Source organism: Naegleria lovaniensis (genome assembly GCF_003324165.1).
Source record: "Naegleria lovaniensis strain ATCC 30569 chromosome Unknown tig023, whole genome shotgun sequence".
Classification (NCBI taxonomy): domain Eukaryota; phylum Heterolobosea; class Eutetramitea; order Acrasida; family Naegleriidae; genus Naegleria; species Naegleria lovaniensis.
Window position 1 is genome coordinate 308959 of NW_025407845.1, and position 25127 is coordinate 334085.

General features: G+C 36.7%; 13 protein-coding genes across 13 annotated transcripts; 8 read left to right on the forward strand and 5 right to left on the reverse strand.

Moving 5' to 3' along the window:
* Positions 1-21: 21 nt before the first annotated feature.
* Positions 22-1113, reverse strand: C9374_005189 (uncharacterized protein; the record flags this gene model as incomplete). The annotated part of the gene is made up of 1 exon (XM_044694911.1): positions 22-1113. The coding sequence occupies one exon, from the start codon at positions 1111-1113 to the stop codon at positions 22-24; it is 1092 nt and encodes a 363-aa protein (XP_044548288.1).
* A 548-nt stretch (positions 1114-1661) lies between these two features.
* Positions 1662-2171, forward strand: C9374_005190 (uncharacterized protein; the record flags this gene model as incomplete). The annotated part of the gene is made up of 1 exon (XM_044694913.1): positions 1662-2171. One exon carries the CDS (start codon positions 1662-1664, stop codon positions 2169-2171), a length of 510 nt encoding a protein of 169 aa, XP_044548289.1.
* A 1003-nt stretch (positions 2172-3174) lies between these two features.
* Positions 3175-4053, forward strand: C9374_005191 (uncharacterized protein; the record flags this gene model as incomplete). The annotated part of the gene is made up of 1 exon (XM_044694914.1): positions 3175-4053. One exon carries the CDS (start codon positions 3175-3177, stop codon positions 4051-4053), a length of 879 nt encoding a protein of 292 aa, XP_044548290.1.
* Positions 4054-4500: 447 nt separating this feature from the next.
* C9374_005192 (uncharacterized protein) lies at positions 4501-5446 on the forward strand (the record flags this gene model as incomplete). The annotated part of the gene is made up of 2 exons (XM_044694915.1): positions 4501-5076; positions 5264-5446. The coding sequence occupies 2 exons, from the start codon at positions 4501-4503 to the stop codon at positions 5444-5446; spliced, it is 759 nt and encodes a 252-aa protein (XP_044548291.1).
* Positions 5447-5631: 185 nt separating this feature from the next.
* C9374_005193 (uncharacterized protein) lies at positions 5632-6621 on the forward strand (the record flags this gene model as incomplete). The annotated part of the gene is made up of 4 exons (XM_044694916.1): positions 5632-5689; positions 5758-5951; positions 6006-6092; positions 6169-6621. The coding sequence occupies 4 exons, from the start codon at positions 5632-5634 to the stop codon at positions 6619-6621; spliced, it is 792 nt and encodes a 263-aa protein (XP_044548292.1).
* Positions 6622-6853: 232 nt separating this feature from the next.
* On the reverse strand, positions 6854-7174 carry C9374_005194 (uncharacterized protein; the record flags this gene model as incomplete). Its single annotated transcript, XM_044694917.1, has 1 exon — positions 6854-7174. One exon carries the CDS (start codon positions 7172-7174, stop codon positions 6854-6856), a length of 321 nt encoding a protein of 106 aa, XP_044548293.1.
* Positions 7175-7568: 394 nt separating this feature from the next.
* C9374_005195 (uncharacterized protein) lies at positions 7569-8062 on the reverse strand (the record flags this gene model as incomplete). The annotated part of the gene is made up of 2 exons (XM_044694918.1): positions 7569-7839; positions 8049-8062. 2 exons carry the CDS (start codon positions 8060-8062, stop codon positions 7569-7571), a joined length of 285 nt encoding a protein of 94 aa, XP_044548294.1.
* Positions 8063-9604: 1542 nt separating this feature from the next.
* C9374_005196 (uncharacterized protein) lies at positions 9605-11404 on the forward strand (the record flags this gene model as incomplete). Its single annotated transcript, XM_044694919.1, has 2 exons — positions 9605-11212; positions 11270-11404. 2 exons carry the CDS (start codon positions 9605-9607, stop codon positions 11402-11404), a joined length of 1743 nt encoding a protein of 580 aa, XP_044548295.1.
* A 709-nt stretch (positions 11405-12113) lies between these two features.
* C9374_005197 (uncharacterized protein) lies at positions 12114-12763 on the forward strand (the record flags this gene model as incomplete). The annotated part of the gene is made up of 2 exons (XM_044694920.1): positions 12114-12209; positions 12260-12763. The coding sequence occupies 2 exons, from the start codon at positions 12114-12116 to the stop codon at positions 12761-12763; spliced, it is 600 nt and encodes a 199-aa protein (XP_044548296.1).
* A 54-nt stretch (positions 12764-12817) lies between these two features.
* On the forward strand, positions 12818-14541 carry C9374_005198 (uncharacterized protein; the record flags this gene model as incomplete). The annotated part of the gene is made up of 2 exons (XM_044694921.1): positions 12818-13656; positions 13737-14541. The coding sequence occupies 2 exons, from the start codon at positions 12818-12820 to the stop codon at positions 14539-14541; spliced, it is 1644 nt and encodes a 547-aa protein (XP_044548297.1).
* Positions 14542-14631: 90 nt separating this feature from the next.
* C9374_005199 (uncharacterized protein) lies at positions 14632-16842 on the reverse strand (the record flags this gene model as incomplete). The annotated part of the gene is made up of 1 exon (XM_044694922.1): positions 14632-16842. One exon carries the CDS (start codon positions 16840-16842, stop codon positions 14632-14634), a length of 2211 nt encoding a protein of 736 aa, XP_044548298.1.
* A 651-nt stretch (positions 16843-17493) lies between these two features.
* Positions 17494-23315, reverse strand: C9374_005200 (uncharacterized protein; the record flags this gene model as incomplete). The annotated part of the gene is made up of 6 exons (XM_044694925.1): positions 17494-18379; positions 18448-21342; positions 21745-22050; positions 22097-22258; positions 22443-23089; positions 23250-23315. The coding sequence occupies 6 exons, from the start codon at positions 23313-23315 to the stop codon at positions 17494-17496; spliced, it is 4962 nt and encodes a 1653-aa protein (XP_044548299.1).
* Positions 23316-23440: 125 nt separating this feature from the next.
* Positions 23441-25067, forward strand: C9374_005201 (uncharacterized protein; the record flags this gene model as incomplete). Its single annotated transcript, XM_044694926.1, has 3 exons — positions 23441-24031; positions 24085-24177; positions 24246-25067. The coding sequence occupies 3 exons, from the start codon at positions 23441-23443 to the stop codon at positions 25065-25067; spliced, it is 1506 nt and encodes a 501-aa protein (XP_044548300.1).
* Between the last annotated feature and the right edge of the window lie 60 nt (positions 25068-25127).

Genomic DNA, 25127 nt, shown 5'->3' on the forward strand with positions numbered 1-25127 from the left:
GATAAAGAGCCTTAAAAAAGTTTATTTCTGATACATGGATTGAGGTTGTGGTTGTTGTTGATAATTCGCTCCAGAGCTCTGAGCATTGTTCACAGCACCACCATTGTTGTTGTAATAAACGATTGCTCCATTGTCCATATTGTTATTTCCAATCTGAGTTGTTGCCGTATTATTATAATATTGAGTATTTTGTTGTGGCTGTGAAACCATGACATTGGTTGTTGCAGGTATTTGTTGTTGTTGCGTTCGAGGCAGTGTCGTCGACGTTGCATGGCTAGTGACATTTCTTGTGGTTGTTGTCGTTGCTTTCTTCTTGGTAGCTCCTGAAGAAGCAGAAGAAGATGGAGTTTTTCTTCCGTTTTCAATATTCAAAGGTTGTTTCTCACTATCATTAATCGATGAAGCACGTCTACTACTACTACTTCTTCTTCTTCGATATATACACACTCCCAAATACACCACAAGCATTAACATAAAAAGTGATGTCAACACCGAAGTGACAATAACTCCAATCAGCCAATCTTGTGGAATCAATACAGGAAATTGCCATTGATGCCAATGAAACGTGCTATAACTTGCACGAGCATAGCAATTATATGGAATGACCGAACGATTGGAAACTAATTCCAAAACTTGAGCTGCTTGCTCCGGAGATGTCGAAACCATTCCCGATGCAATTGTGGAATATCCTCCATAATAACCATTGTAATTGACATACCACTCGGCTTCATAACACAAAGAGGTATAACTTTGACATGTCGTTGGGGATGGTTGTTGTTGCAGCAGCTGTGTCACTTGTTCTTCATTCCTCTGTTTGAACATTTCCAAATTTGTCGACGTGGGATCGGAACCACCATACATGCGAGGTGGTTCAAAATTACGAATATTAAATTGTTGAGCTTTGGTACAATCCTGAACCGTACACAATCGTTGAGTGATGAATTGTCTCTGAATATGGCATTGATACGTCTGTAATGCATTTAAATCGGAATATGCCTCCGAGTAGAGAATGGAGACCACAATAAGTGAGATCAATGAGGCGAGTCCAAACACAACTAAATACGAGCCGGGACTGCGTGCTGTGGAGCTGAAATAGGGTATGAAGATGAACATTTTTTTTTTGAAAGAGTTTTGTCTGAGAGAAGGACAGTACGGAGTTTACGGAGTAGATTGATTCGTGTGTGAAATTCAAAGGGTGGTGTGAGGGAAAACACAAGATGACATTTTTTAAACTTTTAATCAATGCTTTGGAACGAGCGGAGTGTGTTGGAATGGATCAGATTTTTTGGGTCCATGACACTTCGAACTGAATGCAAATTTCAAACATGAAAGTTGTTCGAATGGTAGAAAGTATGTATCCTTTCATGATGATTCGTCAAAGGGCGACAGAATCTCGAAGCAAAGTGGATGGTGTTACTGAACTCAAGAAACACTCCTCACCAAATCGAAATGAATTGGAAATGTGAAATTCCATGTCACCCTTGAATGAATTTGTGTGAAAACGCGCAAGCTGGTAAGTTCATAAATAAAACCTTTCAAAAAAAATTTCATTACACTTCAAAAAAAACAACCACACTATACTTGTTCAAAAACATTCTCAACATCTTTCATTATTTAACCATCCATCTTCACAAGACAAAATATTGATAATAACAATCATCATGAACAAGACAAGATTGAACAAGGGCATGGTATTGTCCATTGTGGTCATGATTCTTGTATTGAACCATCTTTCCGTCACGAAAGCTCTTCATTTGGGAATTCATTCGACATCTTCAACCACTTCCTCTGAGTTGAATCAAGAAGCCATCAAGATGGAGGAAATTCCAACTCGGTTCGCTCAACTCTATGCTCCTTCTTCTCCCAAGCATGTGAATTCAGACCATGCTACCATTTTAAAAGTTGAAGAAACAGAACAATCAGGATATGTTTACCTCTCTCAAGGACAAACCTATTCTGGAGTTTTAACACCAAGTGATAATGTTCGGTACTTTAGATTAAGTGTTCCTTCTGAATCGTATGGAGACATTTCCATCTACTCCAATAATATCTATTCGGGATCTATTTATTTCTCATTCGATACTCCACCCACGACCACTTATTATGATTATTACACAACATTTGGTTCCAGCACTCAATACATTAGAATTGTCAATACTTTAATACTTTGAGTTATACCATGAAAGTGTCTTCATTCAGTAACATGTTAACTCTCGGAGGATTGATTGGAATTATCATTGGAAGTGTGGGAGGATGTTGTTGTTGTGTGTTGGTGTGTGTGGTGTTGATGGCTGTTGTGATAACTTCACAAAAAAAACGAAAACAACGAATGGCACAAATGCAACAAGTGACAACAACAAACACAAACGCAAGCAATCCAATGATTTCTCCAGCTCAACAACAATATCATCAACCATTTTTGGAAGAAGGTCATGGAGTTCCTGGAACTACAAGTTCTCAACAACACTATTATGCTTTGAATAATTAATGAATGTTTATTTGAATATAATTAAGGTTTAATATTAAAATAATGATTGATGAAACATCCAATTTTTGACATTTTCACGTTGTTTGGTTCCTGACTTGTTCTAACTGGTGTGAAGGAATGTTGCGATTGCAAACAATGAGTTTGGTTGAGCTACAGGTCAATGACAAAAAATCCCTCAAACCAATCCTTGATCAAAGGAGGGATGTTTGGTAAAGGACTCGATTAGTTTCCTTTAATTGATTCCAAACTCTTGTTGTTTACGATGTTGAAATATTTTCATTTTGTAATTGTTGTGTAAGATTTTGCTTTTACAATTTGTGGTGTTCTCGGGTTAGCACTTCGAACCCAAAATTGTTGTCACGCAGTTTCTTGTTCAAATTATTGAATGGTCAATCTCGTGATACACCAAGAAATTTTTTCCTCATGTGAAATTCATAAAAATTCTGTAACGGTGACATTAATGCACCTTCTGTTTCTATTTCTTGTCGACCTGGCGAATAAATGAGACGAACTTGCAAGATCTGCAAGTACACACTATTTCATGCAAAATTCACAACTAAAACCTTTCAATTTTTAAAGTCGAGTTTATTATCCAAACAAAACAAAAAACAACACGTTCTCACTTGATAGTTTCCCAACCATAAAGCCAATAATAAGACAGAATAAGACCACTTTTTGTCACCACCATGAACACGACAAGAATGAACAAGATCATGATGATGTCCGTTATGGTCATGATTCTTGTACTGAATCATCTTTCCTTCACGAAAGCTCTTCATTTGGGAATTCATTCGACATCTTCAACCACTTCCTCTGAGTTGAATCGAAAAGCAATCAAGACAGAGGAAATTCCAACTCGGCTCGCTCAACTCTATGCTCCTTCTTCCTCCAAACATGTGAATACAGAACAAGCTTCCATTTTAACACTTGAAGAAACAGCACAATTAGGATATGTTTACCTCTCTCAAGGACAAACCTATTCTGGAGTTTTAACACCAAGTGATAATGTTCGATATTTTACATTAAACATCCCTTCTGCATCCTCTGGAGACATTTCCATCAACTCCAAAAACATCTATTCGGGATCTATTTATTTCTCATTCGATACTCCACCCACAACTACTTATTACTATTATTACACAACATTTGGTTCCAGCACTCAAAACATTAGAATTGTCAATACTTTTTCATTCTCTAAAACATTATACATTATGGTCAAAAATCCAAGTATTGAGAATACTTTGAGTTATACCATGAAAGTGTCTTCATTCAATAGCAGCATGCTAACTCTCGGAGGATTGATTGGAATTATCATTGGAAGTGGGGCAGGATGTTTTTGTTGTTTGTTGACATGTCTGGCGTTGATTGCTGTGGTGAGGATTTCACAAAAAAAACGAAAACAACGAATGGCACAAATGCAACAAGTGACAACAACAAACACAAACGCAAGCAATCCAATGATTTCTCCAGCTCAACAACAATATCATCAACCATTTTTGGAAGAAGGTCATGGAGTTCCTGGAACTACAAGTTCTCAACAACAATATTATGCTTTGAATAATTAATGAATGGGAAAATGTAAAGCTTTTAATATTAAAATAACATTTATTAATATTAAAAACATTTATTGAGGTACATGTACCAGTTAGGATTCCATCTAAGGAAACAGGGTCCTTAGTCTTCAATCTTGTCAGAATAGTTGTATTTGTGGCATCTGCCAACGAAGAGGGCTAACAGTACCTGGATTTCAGGCCAATTCCTTTCAATATCTGGGACGTGCCTTATCGCATCACTATCTGGAGGTAGGAAACCGAAGTGATGGATGTAGAAAATGGGACGATGTGGATTAAACCACGAATTCGAATCAGTGATTGTACATGGTTGGGAAATTAAAGAAGAGATCTTCATTTCACAAGTGTATCTCGCAGGTTCAAGCTTTTGACATTCTTGTATGTAGTGGTGGAGATTGGGCAATATTAAATAGCCCCGTCAGGAATTATTAATATTAAAAAATGAAGTCAAGCGTTGTGTTACTCAAGGGAGCGCGGTCATGTTCCATCCTGTACAGAGGCACCTTGTCCTTAAATTTAATTTATTCATCATCATCATCAATTTGCAATCGTAATTTTAATACCAAGCTCGGAATAAATTGTAACAAACGAAATGATTTCAGAGAGCAGCTCAAACAACATGCTTCTCAATTAGAAAAGATTTTAGAGGAGGATAGAAAATCATTGGATTTGGTTTCTTTCGGAACGGTTGTAGAGCCTGCTGATTTGGCAAAACATCCATTCTACACCTACGATGTAAAGATTTACAAAATGGGATGGGATTCTGATTTCGATGAAAAGGAATTTGTGGAGGGAGCTAAGCTTGCTTTTCGAACAATTAGAGAATTACTTGTTGAAGATCCATCTCAATTGGAACCCATGTTTACTCCTGAATCCTACGAAGCACTGAGAGATTGGTACAAATACGTTTCCGAAGAAAAACATTGTAAAATACAGGGAAGCCTTGACTCAATTAGTGAAGCACAAATATTGAACATTAGAATTGATGCAGAAGGAGCCACAATTGTTAACGTGAGAGTAAGTGAAAATATGACTGTTGATTTTCAACATGATCATGCTGAATGATTGTCATGATTCATTAATTTCGTTTAAAATCGTAATGATGAAATATTATTTTCGAAATGTTAAACATGAAACTCTAATAATTTAACATATTTTCTATGGGCATCATGACATTTCAATGGAATCATTTGAATTTAAATAGCTCAAATTCAAAGAAACTCTCTACTTGGAAGATGAGGAAGGAAACGTGGTATCAGGAAAGAAATCTCCTCTAACAAAAATTGGCGTCATCTCCTTTTTCAGGCCAGACAAGGAGACAGACTGGCAGGTGAGAGCTATTGTCAATCCTTACATTTTAACAAGCACAGCTGAAAATGATGCTTAACAAAACAGAAAACATTGGAACTTTGAAAACTAGTATAATAATACCTCTATTCGAACCAACCACTCACATGCATTGGAATTCTCAATAAATAAGGGTAATTATCCAAACTTGATAACCATTCGAGTGGCCGTACGAATGTGTTTCCATAGCGAATTGAGGCTATGATCGTTCCACCTTAAAAAAAAATGGCCATCAAGAAGAAGAAGAAATCAAGAAAGGAAGAAGAAGACACACCGTTAGTAGGTATGTACAAGCGAGTGATGATCATAATACACGTTCCTATCAAGCAATGAAATGAAAAATAACCAAAGTGTACACGACATATATTGGAGCTGTTCCGCAAGCTCTCTCTCATTGCAAATGGTTGGAGCAAACGTTTAAATCACTCAATGTACGATACAAAAAAGTGGATCTCGGGGTTCAAAAAGATATGGTCTCTTTTGTGAGGCAAACTAGTGGAAAGAGAGAACTTCCTCAAGTTTTCATCAATAATGTTTATATCGGGGTAGGTTAGAAACATATTGAGCCTTAATTGTTCATTGCTTGGCGGCAACTACAGGGCTATGAGGAGTTCTTTGATTGGCATGAAGACGGAAATGTATATTATGTCCTCAAAGAAATGGGATACAGTGATCCGATCCCTGAAGTATGTTTGTTAAGGCGAGTTATGTACAATCCATGTAACTAACTTTTAAACAAATGCATGACTTTAAATATCAAAGGAATTTGACAAATCCAAGGAACAGATTGACCAAGAGGCCGAGGAATATGTCAAAAGCAATGAAGGAGTATTTCAAGAGATCAAGGAAAAGGCAAAAAAGATGGAAGCCGATATGGAACACTTGCAAGCAGTGAGACGGAAGTGGTTGTTCCTTCGAAAACAAAAATTATATGAAAATCTTGCTGATTCTGAAGGTGACAGCAAAGAAAATTCAAAAGATGCCATTGAAACGAATGTCAATGTAAAGGACATGATAAAACGTTTGAATGCACAAGCAGCGTCAATACAGCCAACATTTCCAACTAAAAAGATGGCAAGCGCGAAGGAGGACAATGCTACTGCAGAGAAAAAACTGGATGCCACGCCATCAGAACAAGTCACAAGCGAAGAGATTCACCAGCAGGAACAAGAAACAGTTCAAGATGACGACGTTCCTCTACCTGTCGATGAATAAACTGCTCTATCCAACTTGGAATTATTTTTTTTTATTTTGCATCACAGGATTTGGAATTATTTTTTTTATTTTGCATCACAGGATCAGTCGTCAACGAGCAAAACCTAACAGATGATTAAATAATTAATTTTTGATTTTTCTTGTTTATTTACAATGGACGTTTTTTGATTACAGTTAATCTAGGGGATTTGTTGAGGAGGAAAATTAGGAAACAATGATCGGTTCATAAAATTTAGTATCCGAAACCGTAGAGTGTTCTTCCTTGTCTCTTCAAGGCATAGACAACATCCATTGATGTAACAGTCTTTCTTCTAGCATGTTCAGTGTAAGTAACAGCATCTCTGATGACGTTTTCCAAGAAGTTCTTCAAGACGGTACGAGTCTCATCATAGATTTGGCCAGAAATACGCTTCACACCTCCTCTTCTTGCCAATCTTCTAATGGCTGGTTTGGTAATACCAGCAATGTTATCTCTGAGGACCTTCTTGTGTCTCTTAGCACCACCCTTTCCGAGACCCTTACCACCCTTACCTCTACCAGTTGTTGTTGTCATTTCTTTTGATGATTGTTGTTGTTATGGAGAATTGATTGTGTTGAGAATTTTTTTTGATTTGGACAATTCTAATTTAAAGCCTTCCGCTGAACGGTGGCAGCGACAAATTGTAACGGTAATTTTTAGAGCCACTTTCAAAAAAAATTCTTCGTTTTGATTGGTTGTAATAAAGTTTACAAAAACAGCAGTATCCCAGCCAACAGCCAGACCAGCTTGCACAAATACGAAAACAATTGGTATTCGCATTGTTGTCTTGCGAGGAACCGCGGCCACTGTTGAATTAGATCGAAAAGAGTCATGCTCTTTCGATTCGCTCATTCATGACGCGTCATGTGAACAATTGAGATTAACAAATAAATAGAGAGATGTTTACTTTATTCTTCTTTGATACAATCTAAAAGTGTTGAATTGGAGAGGTTGCAGTCTCACCAGTCTTGACACCATGCAATTGCTTGCTTCCGGAGAAGTGGACATAGATACGAAGATGTACCACATCATCACCAGTGTCCACCTTCACAAAGTAATTGGTACCAGCAACAACTTGAGTGGCATACTTGAGTGCTTCATACTTTTGCAAGGTCTTACCGAGCTTTTGTTCGACTTCTCCTTTCACGGCGTCGATCACTTGCTTGACTTCTTCATCGGCTGGGTGTTCGTTTCCAATACTGAAAGATGTAGAGAGTGGTGTTGGGTTAGAATTGAAGAATTTGATGGTGTGGTGCGTTTATCATCATGATGTACAAGTATTTCCGTACAATGTTGTGTTTGTGGTTCCGTCCATCAGCAGATCAATAGACACGCGTGAATCATCATGATCCAAAAAATCTGGAGTAAGCCAACAACACCACTCTGAAATCAACAAATTTCTACTTACGATCCTGGCTTCATTTTTTGTTGTTTGATGATTGTGAGTGACGATGCTGATGAGGCGATGGAGAAGCTTTTTATGTCATCACGAGAAGGAGGCTTGAAAAAGGATGCTAATAATTGTTTGAATTCCTTTTCGTGAGCTGCATGAAAGGTTACGTTTTATTTAATAGAAAGGAGGTTCAACCCGAACACGGAACTTTGTTGCTTTTCCTTCAAGGAAGCCAAAACAATGCCTTACAATGGTTAGTCTCCTCAAAAAGAGCAGATCCAATAGTTTCTTGTGAAGAACACCAATACAACAGGGCAGTGTCAGACATGGTGTTTACAATTCAACCTCAGATCTCGCCTAATTTCTATATTCGGGGATTTTTAAAGCATTTCGTGTTTGTAGTTGACCAGCAACTTTTTAAAAAAACAACTTCACTTCTCACACTACATTCGATTACCATCATGCGATTCCTCTCCTTGCTCGGCAGATCATCTCTGCTTCATCATCATTGTGGCCACAACAGAATACTCTTGAACGTAGCCACTTCAAGAATCATGGTCGGATCATCGTATCACTCCAGCATGTGTGTTTTCAATAACGATGTAAAATAATAGCAAGGACAAACCAGCCACACCCGAAAAGAAGGAGGAAGAAGAAAGAAAGAAGATTAATTTTAGCTTTGATATGGTTGAAGGAGAAGATAATTTGAAACGAGATGATTGGTACATGAACGAGAAGGAGGCTGCAAAGAACTTTGAAGAGGAAGAAAACTTTAGAACCAACAAGTCTTTCATCTCTCCCACTAGCTAAGTGGTGTATTTCTATTCCGAAATAATTGTTCATCATTTGTTGTTGCAACAGATCTGTGTACTATTTTCTGAATTGCATAAGAGCAACGAACAATCTGCCCTCTTACACACATCATCCCTGAACCCTAAATATTGTACAATTTTTCAAAATCACCATTCTCTAATCATCATTACTGTTTTGATGGATAAAACTTCAACTACCAAATTGTATTACTATTAAAATTACAATCCGTTATGAGTAATTTGTAGTTTGTTTGGCATCACCAACAAGGAACATCCTCGGCCCGTTGAAATACATGTTCATGAAACCACATTACAAGCGAAAGATTTTCGCGTTTTCTTCTGTCTTAGTCAAATATATACCCACTGACCTTTCCTTTTGCAACATCTTGAATCTTCATCATCACGATGATTTCCAAGTACTCTCGGTCAGAGGCTTTGTCTTCTAGCACCAAAAAATATTTCGCATGTCAAGACCACAGAGCAGGCCTTTCAGAAAGTGATTTTGCTGAGAACCCTCGTCAGAATACAAGACTTGACTTCTTTTTCAATCAAGCCTTGTGCTTTGGCATCACTTTTGTACGGAATTGAAACCTATGCCAAGTTTTATTGATTCCATTGAGCAGTCAAATTGCAAATACATTTTGTTCATTGTCATAGCTCAAGTCTATTGAATTGATATTGAACATTGCCGATTATTTGATATTAATATTTTAATTAATTTAAATATTGCAAGAACAATATTATTCCAAAATCAAAAAAATGATTAGCTCTTCTTCCATCCTACTCCGACGACTTGCACTGCAACGTTCTCATGGAACGAACGCATTGGGCTGGCAAATGAATACAATCACAACTGAGGAACAAGATTCATCGCATCATCAACCAACGGCTTCATCTCCTTTGGAAGGTGAAGAAGGCGTTTATCATCGGGATTCTCACATTGTACAAGAAGAGGAATCCATAGAAAGGAGTAACAATCTGACTGGAGTGGTTGGAAGGGAATATAAACCCAATTCAAGGTATAACTATGATGAAGATTTCGAATTAGAAGAGCGAACACCACTCATATCCACGAATGGTCATCTCGAAAAATCATTATTACCGAGCATTGATGATGTTTTAAATTCTCGCTTTCAAAATTTGGCAAACGTGAGAAAAGAAAATGGCTTGAGATTAAGTTTAAAAGATTCTTATGAATTTTTTGATGCAACAGGAACGAGATTCTTGTATTATTCTCTCGATCGAGAGGAGAGGCTATATTTTCCCAATGTTGAAGACTTGATAAGATTCATTCAGAAAGATATCAAATTTCAAACAAACGCTAAAAATTTGGATCCAACATTTGATGCTTCTGATCCTGAACTGCCGCAATTTTGGATTGATTGTCAAGGATTTACCAATGATGACGTGGACACATTGAGAATGTATTTTAATTTCGAGAAAATAACAGCAACATCTTGTTACAGTGATCACTTTGATGCATCAGACAAATGGGAGTGTTTTGAAGATTATTTCTTTGCATCTTTGTGCGTTAGAGAAAAAGGCGATGTAAGCTATGAAGACAATCCAACGGAGAAGCCGAACACAAAATCTAAAACACTATTTGACTTGTCACGATATTATTTTCATCGAAACAAAAAGAAACAAGAGGATAAGGACAAGCGACCAAAACCCAAATTATATCCCAGTATATTTATTCATTTACTTTTATATGATCGATGCATTATCACATTTCATGAAAAGCCGTTTATTGCGTCTGAGATTATGCTCGATCACTTGGAAAGACAATATTCAAAGATTGGAGGACGCTCAAAGCTTAAGAGAGTTTACACAGGTGAGAGTATCAATAATAGTGTAGACTCTCCTCACTTTTCTCATTCGTATGCTTCAATGGCTATTTCCCCATCCACTATTTTTCATAGCCTGTTGGACGGTTTTATTGACCGTATTATTCCTATAGTAGATGGAGTCGTGCGAAGCTGTGACATGATCGACGAGTATGTGCTATCATTCTCGAGCGCCTATGCCGGCAATACAGTGATCAATGACATTGCTGATTTTAAAAGAAAAGTGATTATTCTAAAGAAGCTGATTTTTCCAAAACATAGAATGCTGATTTATATTGTTTCTCATCATCTTTCTACCTCATATTTCCAAGAGGAAGTCAAGATTTATTTGAGAGACATTTTAGATCACGTTTCGTTTTGCACTGAAAAATTAGATATTGCCATTGATTCTCTTAACGAATCTCACACAAATTATTTGACCAAGTTGCAAATGGAGGTTTCTCAAGCTATGGCAACAACAGACAAGTTTTTCAATCGATTGAGTGCCATGGCTATCATTTATGCTCCATTGGCGGTAATTGTAAGTTTTTATGAAACAACCACGTGACATTCATTGTTTGGGTTTGAATCATTTAAGGTATCATCATTTGGAATGAATATGCAAGTACCTGGCCAAGAGCAAAACGACCTGTATTGGTTTTTTGGTATTCTTTGCTTCATGGGAATTGTGACGGCTACTATCATTATTCTATTAAGAAAGAAATTTATTTAATACTGTTCTTGATGAATAGGCCAGGACAGTTTATAGGAAAGGTCAAACTTGGCTGCCAAGATTTGTGTGAATGAGAAAATTAAATGGAATTTACTCCAATGTTGTAGAAATGCAAGAACATGACTCAAAAAGACAATGGTTGTACATATTTTGTATTTCTATTTTAATTTATAATATTCAATTGTTCTTGAACGCGCGTTTACGGTTTTACCAATAATTTACACCAGAGTGAGCCTCCATTCCCATGCAAACTACTTTTATCCTTTTTCAGTCATTTATGCGTTGTAGAGCTGATTGGTTACGAAAGAGATAGAATCATTACTAACTATTACTAAATAATATTTAAATGGAGCCTAAATGCAACATTTAATGTTTGAATTCATATTCAGTCGAACTTTTTTGAATAAAAACAAACAAAAACAATTTTCAAATGCCACTCAACCTCGAGTTGTGACAGCAACCACCCTCAACGTTCGATGAATTTCAACAAGTCGACCAACATTCAAATTCTTTCAAACGTACCATCTTCTCCATTCGTTTCTGTCTCATTACATTAATATCTTGTTTGATATTACTCAGTGTGGTCGCGTTGAGCATTACTTGGGCGTCATCGTTCGGTCCTACAGTCACTGAGCTCAGTCATTCAGCTCGAGATGCCAAATTGGAAAAAGTGATTCAATTTGTCGAACTGACATTCTCAAAAATTGTCATGACTTCAGAAACTGTCAAACAATTTCTCGTGGGGGATGGATTGGACATGAGTAATTTTCCAGCACTTCAACAGAAAATCTATAGTGCCTATAAGGTAAGTATAGTGTCAACACCTTCTTGACAATTGACATTCATGAATTCCAGAGTTCTCAAAAAGTACATTCAGACATGGTCATGGCATGTTATGTTGGTGACGCTTTTCAAAACATGCTCGGTGTAGGACGTCTCACTCTCATGACTCCTCTCGCTACTTTTAATCTCACTTCTCAATTCACGAAAGTTTTCATGTGTCAAGGAAATTTCACTCAACTTGATTCTTGTATCATTAATTCCACAAATCCAAACATTGTTGCTCCTCCCAATGATAATAGTTTGAAAATTAAGACATGTAATCAAAATTCAGGAAAAGTCGTATTTACACCAAGTTATGTCAAAGCTGGAATGGAGGATGTGATTTTCATATCCATGTTGAATTGTATTCCTTCAAGAAATGTGAGTGCTCAAGAGGATGAGAATGGAAATCGATTTTCATATTATTATGGTTATGATTTGACGTCTGACTCGGTGTCGAGATTTTTGAAGAGAGAATTCAATCAATGGTTGGATATAGAGTGTTCATTATTGAAACTACAACGAATTATCTTTTAGCAAGTAAGTGGAACGATTTGCGAATTGGTTGTTTAACAAGGTTGATCTCCAATAATGACAGCTGACAATGATGTGAAGATCTTTCAGTCTAAGAAGGAAAAAATTATTCGGTCAACCTATGAAACTGTCAATGACACAGAAATTGTGGCAATAGCCAAAACTGCGTTCACAAATTTGGCAACAAGTCCACAAAATCTTGTATGCAACAAGATTCTCTTGACGTCAAATGCCAATTCTTATATTTTGCTCTATCGATTGTGTACAGAGACCAAAATCGATTGGATTTTTGTTTTGGCAGTTCCTCAATGGACATATATTTCCTCAACACTCATTGCAGTTTTAGTCGCAGTTTCTGGCTCACTTCTGATTGTCACAGTAGGAATTATTTTTGGAATTCTCTTTTCAGTTCGAATTGTACAACCTTTCCATCAATTAATTGAATCTTTTGAAAGCGTAGGTCAAATGGACTTAGACAGTTTGTTCATCCAAAAGAGTTCCTTTTCTGAAGTTAGAGAATTACAAAAACAATTTCAATTCATGGTGAATCGAATGAAACTCTACAAAAGTTTCATTCCATCTCATTTGTTGTCAGAGATTGAAAATGGAGGAGAACATGATGTAAAAGATGACGCAGGTTATCATTTGGTCAATGTTGCTGCAAGCTCTTCTTCTCAACGAACGAAAGGTTCTTGTGAAAGTTTTTCGAAAAAATCCTCAAATTGTTCCACACAAAATATGGGATCTGCATCATTACGTAGAAAATATGTCCAAAAAGATAACAAATTTCAATTGTATCTTGAGAAGAGAAGGATCACGTTGGTTGAGATATTATTGGAAGGATTGAATGATTGGTTGAGTATTCTCACTCCTAACGAAACAGTAATGCTGTTAAGGTAAGTTGAATTTTCACTTGGCAAATATTCAATTTCATGTTTCTACTAATCCATGGATTCGTATTTCTAACTCTGAAAAGTGACATTTTTGAGCAAGTGAATAGTATTTGTAGATCAAGTGGCAGTTCTCAAATTTCATCTCTCGAAAACGATTCCCTCATCATTGCATTCAATGCCACTCGAAATCAAAACAAACATGAAGAAAAAGCAGCACATTTCTGTCAAGTCCTTAATGAAAAGTTATTGGGTGTTAAATACATGAAATGGAAGAGAATCATGTCTCATTCTAATCTAGTCAACGAAACCAGCAGTAATAGCCTTCAAAGTTCCAAGAAATTCCAACCTCTTAATATTTGTGACTTGATGCGTTTCAGATTTGCCATTACCACTTGTGACAGCTTTTGTGGAAATGTTGGAAGTCAGGAAATGAAGCAATTTAGTGTTCTCAGTAGTGGAAAATATAATTTATCCACCATGATGGAGGTTGCAAAGAAGCTTAATGTGAATATAGTCTGTTCAGAATCTGTGAAGAGAGTGTGTGAAAAGTCATTTTGCATGCGTTATGTGGATACTCAGAATTTAACAGATGACTCATACGTGGCAAGTTATGGAAATATTGGCGAGGATCTTTCCAAACTCATTCCACAAACAGCAACTCACATCTACCAGCTGGGTCAAGTATTACAAGTCAATCAAGACGAGTGGATGTATGAATTATTTGAAAAAGAAAAGATGAACGAATGGAATACTTACAATCAAGCTTGTCAATTGTACTTTGAGAGAAATTACGCACAGGCTTTAGAGATGTTCCAAGAATTCTCTGCAAAAAATTCACAGGATAAGCCAACGGAGCAAATGATTCAAAGATGTACATTGTCTCTGTAAATAAACATGAATTCATTCATGCGTGTACGTATTTGGAAAATCTCAATTTGATCTCTTTGACATGCAGTTGTTTTCCAAAAACCAGCAAATTTATTTTTGACTGGCTTCCCTCAGTTCATACATTTTCACATCCAACATGTTGGCATATAAGGAAAAATTGTTGGGTGGTAATAGTTCATCATCCGCATCAGTGAGTCCTGTAAGAGAATGTTCCATCATTTGGGTTTGCTCAAAATTGGATTTAAGCTTCATTTCTTCCAATACTTGAAAGTTTTCGAATAATTCGTGATCCATTCCAAGTAAAATAGATGCAAGTAAGGTGAGTTGGTTGGGTATGATTCCACTCTTGTAATATAATCGCTTAAACATGTTGTGTAATTCACAAAGACGGTCCACAAATTCAATTTCATCCAAGGTTCGTTCATGAGCTGGTTTCCGACAAATTTCTTTGCACGCTTTTGCAATTTCAACTTGAATATGAATTGGAATTATTTGGGAAGAATGATACGAAAGATAGTAAGACATGTCTACCAAGTGCTGTTCCATTTCCAATGAAACATCATCAAAATCAATGGTTGGAGTAGAAATTTCATTTTCCTTCAGTGAGAACGAAGACAATTGAGTTGTGAGATAGCTATACAGGTCAACACTTGACATGAATTGACTCACAATATCCTGATAATATTCTTGCTCTGCTGCGGTTCTTTGTTCTTCTGGAATGCAGAAGATGACCGTTCCCAGTGCCAGTCCATAAGCAGGCTTACAATTATGTTTTTTAGAATGCTCTTCGAGTTGTGTTCTAAAATAATTCATGGCCACAACATATGCTTGCTCTTGGGGCGTTCGTTCCATTTCATCTTTCAAGAAGATGGCAGCTGCGTTAAGAGCAATACTAAATTCTTCCTCATCTGTCATTGTGCTTTCTTGAATTGTTAGATTTGGAGTATTGAATTGATTGGTTGGGTCAATTGTGGAGACTGGTGTTGATGTGACATTTTCTTCTACTGTCTCAAGGCGAGGACTTGTTTCTGCCGTAGGTAACAATGTTGATTCATTATTCATAAATTCAATGAAAGATATGGATGACGTTGAAACAGTGGTAAGCTCAGATTCTTGAGAGCCTTTAAGAACACTCGTAACACCAGTAAATGATGAATTAGCAGGGGAGGATATAACTACAGGGGAGGAAGAAAGAGAAGATGAATTTTGGGTATTCGAAATTCGAGGAGAATTCACGAGAGAGGAAGAAAGAGCATAGTTAGAAGTAATATTGTCCACATTCACTTGTTGTTGTTGCTGTAAAAATCGTTGAGTCGAACGAGGTGTTCCCTGTGATTGTTGTTGTTGCTGCTCTAACAGCAGTGGTGATAAATTGAGTGATGTCGACAAGTGAGGATGCACATCACTCTTTTTCGAACTGAAAGGTTGAGAAGGTGAATGTGAAGGAGAAGTTGGTGTCGAGGATGACACGATCGAATATCGAGTGGAATTCACACCACTTGTCAATAATGTTGGACCACCACCATAATGACTGTTGCTGCTCGAGTATTGTTGTTGTTGTTGCTGTACAACCGCATGATTAGGACTCGACACTGAGCTCACTTGCATTTCAGCAGCACTCGTACAACTCATATTCACAACTTGATGAATGGCCTGAATCCACTCCAACGATTCCTCTCTACTCTCTGTAAACAAGTAATAATTTCGGGCATGTTCCTTATCGGCCACAATAAAACCAAATTTCAAACCTTCTTTCTGAGCTCGTTGATCAATGTTGGACATTTCATAAATATTGGAAGAGATTAAGCCTTTCAAGGAAATCTCTCCTTGAGGAGTCTTGTTATATTCCTTCTTCTTATTCATCTTGTGGTAGCTGATTCGGTTGGAATAGAGTAAAAAGTATCGTGTTTTGTAATTCTTCACTTTGGCTCCTTGTTTGATCATGATGCCTTGTTTGAAACATGTTTTGGAAGCACTGTAATGTTTGTGTAGTTGTTGTTGTTGCTGTTCAAGTGGAGAGAATGAAGTTGAATTGGTGGTGGTATGAATTGGAGAAGAGGAATTGTGATCAACAACAATATTGGACGCTTGTGGAGGATGGAATGGAGCATGATTAAAACTTGCAAATGTGGTACTTTGTTTCATGCTCGGAGCTGACTTTCTATTGTGGTTGCCAATGATCATCTCGCACGACGATGATGATGAGGCTGCCATACCATTGCTTGGGGAAGAAGGAGAATTATTAGGCTTCATCGTATTTCTCTTGTTGAAAGGGTCATTTCCTCTCGTTCCTAACAACATGTTGTTGAATGGATATTTGTTGTTGTTCCGCAGAGATGATGTGAATATATGATTGATCAATCAAACAGGCAAGTATGATGATGATGATGGTAATAGGTTCTCTCGTGAGTGTAATGGTCTACACTGTCTATGAGATGTAATGATGATGGTCGAACAGTTCTTTGGAAGAGCTTGCTCTCTTTCGCACAACAAGGCTTTTTGTTTTGAGAGAAGTGTTTACTTGCTCTGATTGGGTCCAAACACAAGAATGAGAAGACCAATCTCACAATCAAGTGCCAGTCGGAGCGGTCGTTTTGAGAGAAGGATTCACAGAATGAGAAAGAAAAGAGGTGGTAGCAAGAGAAAGAATTCACAATGTAATTGGTTGATCCTCTTGCTGTGCGTTGTGCAAGGAATCTAGGAGGTCTGTTTTTTTTCCTCTTTGGCGTCAAATGTCAACTGTTTGTTTTATCGATTATTTGTAGATCAGCCGAAACCGAATCCTTTTGCATGGGCTAGGATTCGTTATTGCAAGGGATCATTGTTGATTTGGTTGGACCACAATTTGATGTCGCCTCAGAAAAACGGTTAGATCAGAAATCACCAATAACTTCGTTTCACTTGTTAACACTTCCTATGAGATGATCATCATAATGATTCGCCACAAGCCCATTAAGGTAGAACGTCTTTGAGATTGTCCAATAGTTGTCGTGCTGTAGGTCGTTCATTTGGATTCGATGACCACATGGATTCCAAAGTTGAGCAAATCTTTTTCATGTTCTTGATGAGAGATGACTTGGTTTTGTTTGGATCATGATGCAGAATATTGAAACTGATTGCTCCTAAATAATCATCATTTTCGTAATGAGTGTTAAACCAATTCCAAATAGAGTCATCTCGTTGCAGATCAAATGGAAATTGTGGTCTCAACTCTCCACTTATTATTTGAGATGTGTTCACAACTTCATAAGGCATTTTAAGGAAAAACAAGGAAAACATGACCATTGACAATTCGTAAATGTCGCTCTTAAAATCAAGGTTTAAAGGAGTGGATTCTTTCTGTTGAAGCACTTCAGGACTTTTGAACATGAGATCTGTTTCACTGAATACAACATCCTTGCAATACCGTAAAAATCCATAATCCGTAACTCGTGCAACATTTCTACCAGCAACAAAGTTATTGATACTTGACGCCAGTTTAGACTTTTCATTTTCTTCTTCTGGAATTGTTCTTGACTCCTTTGGTTCCACATAATGTACTAAAATATTACTTGGTTTGAGATTTCCATGAATTTGGAATCCCTTTTTATGAAGATAGGATAAGCCGTTCATGGCATCTCGAACTAATTGAAGTTTCTCTTGGAAGGAAATAAGATACTTTTCAAGAGAATCTTTTTTAGCTTGTTGTACATTTGGACTTGCGTTAATAATACCAGCTTCAACATATTCTCTCAAAGAGCAAATGTAGTCTGGCAATTTTTCATAAACAATATATTTGATGTTCGTATCATCTATTGAGATTCCAAGATAGCTTTGAATGTTTCTATGTCTTAGGACACTGTCGTTGAGTAGTGATCGCAGGAAAAATGGAGTCATTACACTTTTTACCCATTCGTAACAACTTACGCTAATTGTTTGGCTTCCTCAATCAAATCTTCTCTGTAAACATTGAAAGGAGTTGTCATTTTCTTCATCATGATGGGAGTATTGGAAAGAGTTGCATCAAACATGATTCCATGAGGCCCCAATGAATGAGGCATGTTGGTGATCAAATTAGTGGGTCTGAACTTCTTCTTGATGAAAATATTATGTGAACTCACTAAATATAATCTCTTTTGAATGGTAAGCTCGCCAACGCTACTTTTCACAATGAGTTCTCTGAATGTCTTTCTCTTCTCAGAAATTAATCGTCTTCTCTTGTATCTCATAATAACAGGAATGATACACACAATACTGATAACAAACAGTGTCACACTGAGCAAGGAAATTACGGCAATCACAAGGTAAAATCTAATATCTGGATATAACGAAATGTCCCTGATTATAATATGTCCTTTTAGATCAATTAATAAAAGAGTTCCACTTGTATCCGCTGTTTTCATGTCTGCTATTTGATAAATGTTAACTGGTTCAATATCATACAAAGCAAAAGGAACAGATCTCATCTCCAACTTGTAAATGGCTTCATCGTCACCAGTAAAGTAAGTGTACTCAGCGTAGCAATCAATTTCTGCTGTCCATTTGGTAGAGTAAACATCTTGAGTACTCTGAATAAAAGGAAGGTCGTAAAATTTCTGACTAATTGGTACGAGTGCATATTTTCCATTCTTAAATGTTTCTCGGAATTCAACATCCAATATTTGGCCTGGATAGTATGTCACATAAAGGTGAAGATTGAAAAAAATGCCAGACATGGGTATCAATGATGTGTTCTTCACTGAGATTGTATTCTCGTAATCAATGTACGTATATTTTCCATTAAGCTCCATCTGATAAATTTTTCCTTTTGATGTTGCATAGAAAATATAAGGTTGCAACGGAAACACAGGTTTAGGGTCGGTCTCAATGAGCTGAGACATATTTTTGTGAATGATGGATGAAATTTTCACTGTCTTCTCTATTTGACCAGCAGTGGTTGCTGTATTGTCTAATGGCAAGAAGAATGATGAAAAATCTTCCAAACTCAAAATTGCAACGCTAGATGTTGCGTTCGCTAGATACAAGTAGTCGTTATAAATGTAAAGAGAATCTGTAAAAATAGTATTTTCCAATTGTTTCCTTCTTGTGATGGTCCAATCTTGTGTTTGAAATTCAATAAGCTCTGAATAAATATGAGAGCCATTTCTAGAATTAACAGCAACAAGTAGTGTATCATTTGAGTACGGAAAGAAAGAAACAAGGTCCTTTGATATTTCAGGTGTTGGGTTATAAGAAATCATGAGCAGAGTTTCTAGGACATGAATGAAATATTTTTGTGGGTCAAATTCAAATCGAATAAGATGAATAGCTGTTGCTTTCGTTCCAACTTCAGGGTTATTGATGGAATATCGAATTTCAGCAACAGATGTGCTGTTAGTATTGAAAGTAGTAGCATTTCCATCAAATAAATAGTCGTCAAATAATTGAATCCTCTTTCCTTCAACTGATGCTGGCATCCAGTCGCTAGCAAATCCAATTTTGTAATCGTTCAGTGATGAAGTAGAGTTTTTCAAAGTAGAAGTGAATGTTAAAATTCGTTTTTCCCTGATTTCTACAAACAGTGTTCTGGTTAGGTCATCACAATAATTGATCATCATCATGTTATGAAGCTTTCCACCTTTCGACGATATTAATGGGATGTCTGAGGAATATAGTGCTAACTTTCCTTCGTTTCTGTAGATAGCAGAATGGTAGACTCTTTCTGTGCTATATGTTACCACTAATGGAAGGTTTTCTCCTCTAAACAAAAAAATATTGTCTATAGTGGACTTGTTTACATCTGATATTAAATCAACAAGCAATAAATTCTCCTTTAAAATGAAAACACTCTCTTGAGAAGTGCTGGCTTCCATTGATATCAACGAGAGCGATGTTCTTGCAGAACTCAATGCCACAGTAAATATTGTTGCTTTTTGGCTGTCTTCGAATAATTCGCAAGGAAGAGCAAGCTGGTTAAATAATTGAGGTAAGTGATACTGCGTTGAAAGTGCGTCCAAATTAATGACAGATTCACTCATAATGGCGATATCGCTCTTACTTATTCTAAATATTTTGAAATAATGATCTAGAGCAGATCCAGCAATCATTATTTGGTCCGTAGTTGTTGTTAAGATCCGACCAAAAAATGAATCAATATATTGCTGGTCTTTCTGTTTTTCAAGAGCAAATATTTCAACAGATCTTGATGCTAAATCTTCCCACTCTATTCTCATTACTGTGGCTGAAGTTAATCCTCCTTCCATGGATTGAATTCCTAAAATGTTTATAACGGTAATGTTTCTCTCTGAGGTAATGCTACAGTCCATAATTCTTTTCATTCCTGTGTTAAAGTGTGTGACCACAATGTGGTCTTGTGTAAGCTGTGTTAAAAATCCATCTCTACAACACATAATTTGATCATTCAATGATGACAATGACAGAATTTTGAATGCTTGTGGAGAGGATGTTCTCACATTTCCAGGAGCCATATAGAGCTCCTGAGTGACATTATAAATATTTACATTTTGTTTGCTTCTATACATGAATTCTGCATGACCGCTGTCAAATAGCCTATGCAGCACGTGAGCTTCTTGGCTAATTAAGGATCTTTCATCCATCTGCAATATCACTGAAGGTTCTTGCTGTTTTGAAGTGTCAGGGTTGAAACATTTTGAGGTATTTCTGCTGGGAGCAACATCAAGAATAATTCTCGATGAAGAATAGACTAATTTTCTCGTGGAATATTGGCCGCTCTGATTTCCGAACTCATCCACTTTATCACCTCCGAGAGGAAGAAAACGAGCAAGAGGCCTCCAGCCATTCACAACATCTACGACGCTCAAACTTAGCAAGAATATCAAGCCAAAATATATCGAAAATATGCACATTCCTTTACCAGTTTTAGTCGTTGCATCATTCCTCCGAGATGATGTTGTTGGTGTACGTTCAGCCCAATGGTGTTGGTAGCAATCGAAACTCTTTCGGCAGGACGCAACAACACGCGACGAGTGCCTCCGATGCTTCATCATTTTTTATTGTTTGTTCAGAGTCAGATTTTTTTGTGATCGCAAGACATGAACCTTAAAAGGAACTTTGAAAGAACTTTTGAAATGACTAGTTCACAAGATGGTGTCATAAACCAGTTTTATGAGCTGTTTGTTTGTTTACATTAACAAAAGACAAACGAGCACCAACATTAAAGGTGTGACAATCGCTCTTGAGGGAGAAGAAGAAACAACTACGTACACACCTGTGCTGCTCATTGTCAAAGCGGTAATATCACTGGTTAGAGTTCCAACTTTACAAGTACTGTCAGTGACACTGAAAATATTTGTGTTCCATTTTCTGCACTCTAGTTTTTGGATGGTTGTTGTAGCCAGTGTGTCACTGGTTTCCAATGTCAACTGAACCATGTTGGATCCAGTGATCTTTAATGGAGAATACGAAAGTTCAGGAATAACTGAAAAATCAACGACCTTAGTTTTAACTGTGAGCAAATTAGATGAGATGCCAAACTTTGTTTCTGCAGTTTTAGAATCATACATTACAAATCTTTTAAAGTGTTGACATCAAAATAATGCATTTCGAAAACCCTTACCTTATTGTTGCATATTTCATACCAGCTGTGACAAAGGTAGAAAAATTGTAAGACAATGCAAAACTATTCGTCTCAAATATTGTTTCGAGCAAGTTATTAAGAACCGATGGAGCAGTCATTGCTTCGGTGGTGGGTGGTTTCATTATTATCGTTCTATTGCTGCTGATAATAGTTGGATTGGTGATTCGTAAAGTCAAGTTCAAGAGAACAGGATAGAACATTCTTTAAGTTATGTCAAACCACAAAGTGTTGAAATGAAATCATCTCTTTGGACAGGTGTCAATGATTCAAATTTTAAAGCTGTTAGTAGCGTGCTCATGGAAATTTATCCTTGCTCACAACACACCAATCACCTGGACTTTCAATTCCAAGATCCTCCAAAGAAATCTCTCCAATGTGTGTTCTCTTCAGAGCAACTACTCTCTTAGAACACGCTGCAAACATACGTCTCACTTGATGATATTTTCCTTCTACTATCGAAATAGATATCGTTGACGGATTAATAAATTCAAAATTAGTAATGGGTCGGAGAGCTTTTTCTTCACTCCTTAATTGCAACTCCCCAGAAAAGAATGTTCTCTTCATCTCTTCTAATTCCTGCTCTGAAGTAATTTCAGGAATAAAACTCACTTCATATCTCTTTTCAATGTCATTCCGCAATACTCGATGATGAAAATCACCATCTTGTGTCAATAGAAGAAGTCCAGAGCTGTCGAGATCCAATCTACCAACATAGCCAAGTGTTGGATGCCTATGAGAAAATTCTTGTGGTAATAAATCATAAATTAACTTGTGATTCGAGTCCTCCCGTACAGTGGAACATAAATATCCAATTGGCTTATTTAAAGCTATGGTTAAATTGAGAGTTGGAAATTGAAAAGGAGCTCCATTGACGAGAAGTTTGGAAATATCTTGTTCCAGTATTTTGTGTTTTAACGACAGGATACGTTGTTTTTTAATGGGATCAATAATTTCGTTTTTTCTAATAAATGACTGATTAGGAGGAAGATCAAATAATAATAAATAATTCATTATATTTTCATCAAAAAAATATTTCATTCACACAACATTATCAAAGAGCATGAACCAATATAGAGTATAACCAATAAAAAATCATCAATGGTATAAATTCCAATAATTTCCTCTCACCTACAATGGCTTCACTTCGGGAACAAAGTCCCATTCCACTCAAAATTCGATCGATTCGGAACAAGGACATTTTTTTTACCTCAAAAAATGTTTGCATCATCTTACGCTTGGACCAAACACGATGAACGAGGATCAAGAGGCAAACCCTACCAAATTTCGTTGATATATTATTATTGTTTGATATTGTTGATGGTCATGGATTTGGTGATCGGAAAGGAAATGGATGAAATTATGAATATGGAAACAACATCTCCGAGAAGGAAATATTCAGCCATTAAGCACCAAGAAATTGGAAATGAATGGCTGTATGAAATGATCAGAATTATGATGTATAGCCTAACTGTCGCTCTTTCAAATTGGAAATATATCGGAATTGGATTAACAACCATGATGATTGCTGTTTGGGCTGTAAAATTAATCATGAGAGAGAAAAGACGGCCTGTCGGAAGATGTTGGAATTGTGGAGAGTCATTTCGACTTACTAGAAGACAAATTGATTTGGGATGGAAGTGTCCCACTACAGGTTGTAATGCTTTCAACACAGCGCATCATTCATCATTAACAGGAAGAACATTGAAGAGTATATTTATGAGGTTTTCAATTTATTCATTTACACTGTTGCAATCAGCACATTTATTATTTCTATTGATGGGAAGTGAGACATCGAGATTAATCATTGGTACATCGTTTGAAAAATCAGAAAACAAATTATTTGTTGTGGAATTTATCATGCTAATATTCTCAGTGGTTGGATGTATTCTCAATGGACATAGCATTGGTTTTAGTGTATGTTATTTCATGGTTGTTACGCTTCCTTTGAATTTGAATATGTGAAATAGTTTTTATTAGGAGTCATGAGTTTTTTATCATCCAAATGCAGGCTCGCTTTAAAAGGTGTCTTGCTATTCTCGAATATATCTATTACTGTACTTGTATGTTTGATTTTATTGAAGTAATTAGTACAATTTAACAATTATTGCGAACACACATGAATTTTCAGAAAATAATTAAGCTTAACGAAGTACAAATGGACATGGGAGATGAATATGATTACGAACGATATTTAGAGGAAAGAAAACTAATCAATAGATATAATTCTCATCAAGTCGTTCAGTCTCTCGAGATAGAGGACCATTTTCAACCAATACAAGAGGCTGAAAATACTGCTGAATCTACCGGCTATGTATTGACTATGGATCATCAACCCTCCAATGACACTACTAGTGCCATACAAGACGATTTTAATGAAATTGAAAATGTGGACCTTTCCCAGCTTTCGCTTTCTGGAGAAATGAACAAGTCAACATCCAATGAAAATGTCAGTCCCTGGTCTCGAGATGACCATCTCTATTACAAACCTCCAAAATATGCCAAATCTCATCAAGAATTGGTACAATTTTCAAAACACATGAACGGTACTGGTGGCACTTCTTCCAACAGTAAAGAAACAACGAAACCTAAGGCAGAGGTCGATACAATTTCCATGCTGTCAGCTCTAACTATTTCTGACGAAGAGGACGAAAATATGCATGACATACCTGACATCTCGTCGAGTATATCTTCTAGTGAGTCACCTCCAAGACAACTTTCACTAAATTCTGAACAATCCAAACCACCAAGCAATGCTTCAGTTGTAATGGGCATCGAACAAGAGGACCGACCATCGTCACCAGCATCTCTTGTTGTACAACAGAAATTGAGCAATATTCCATCCAGTCTCAGCAAGTATCAAGCTATTGGAATTACATTTTTCATGTTCAGCCTTACTGCTGTTCTAGCAGCTACTTTGATGAACATGTATCAAATTTCAAACTACACGTAAATTCAAATTAACATTGTATACGAAAACAGGACCGTAAGAACATTGACAAGGATAGTAATA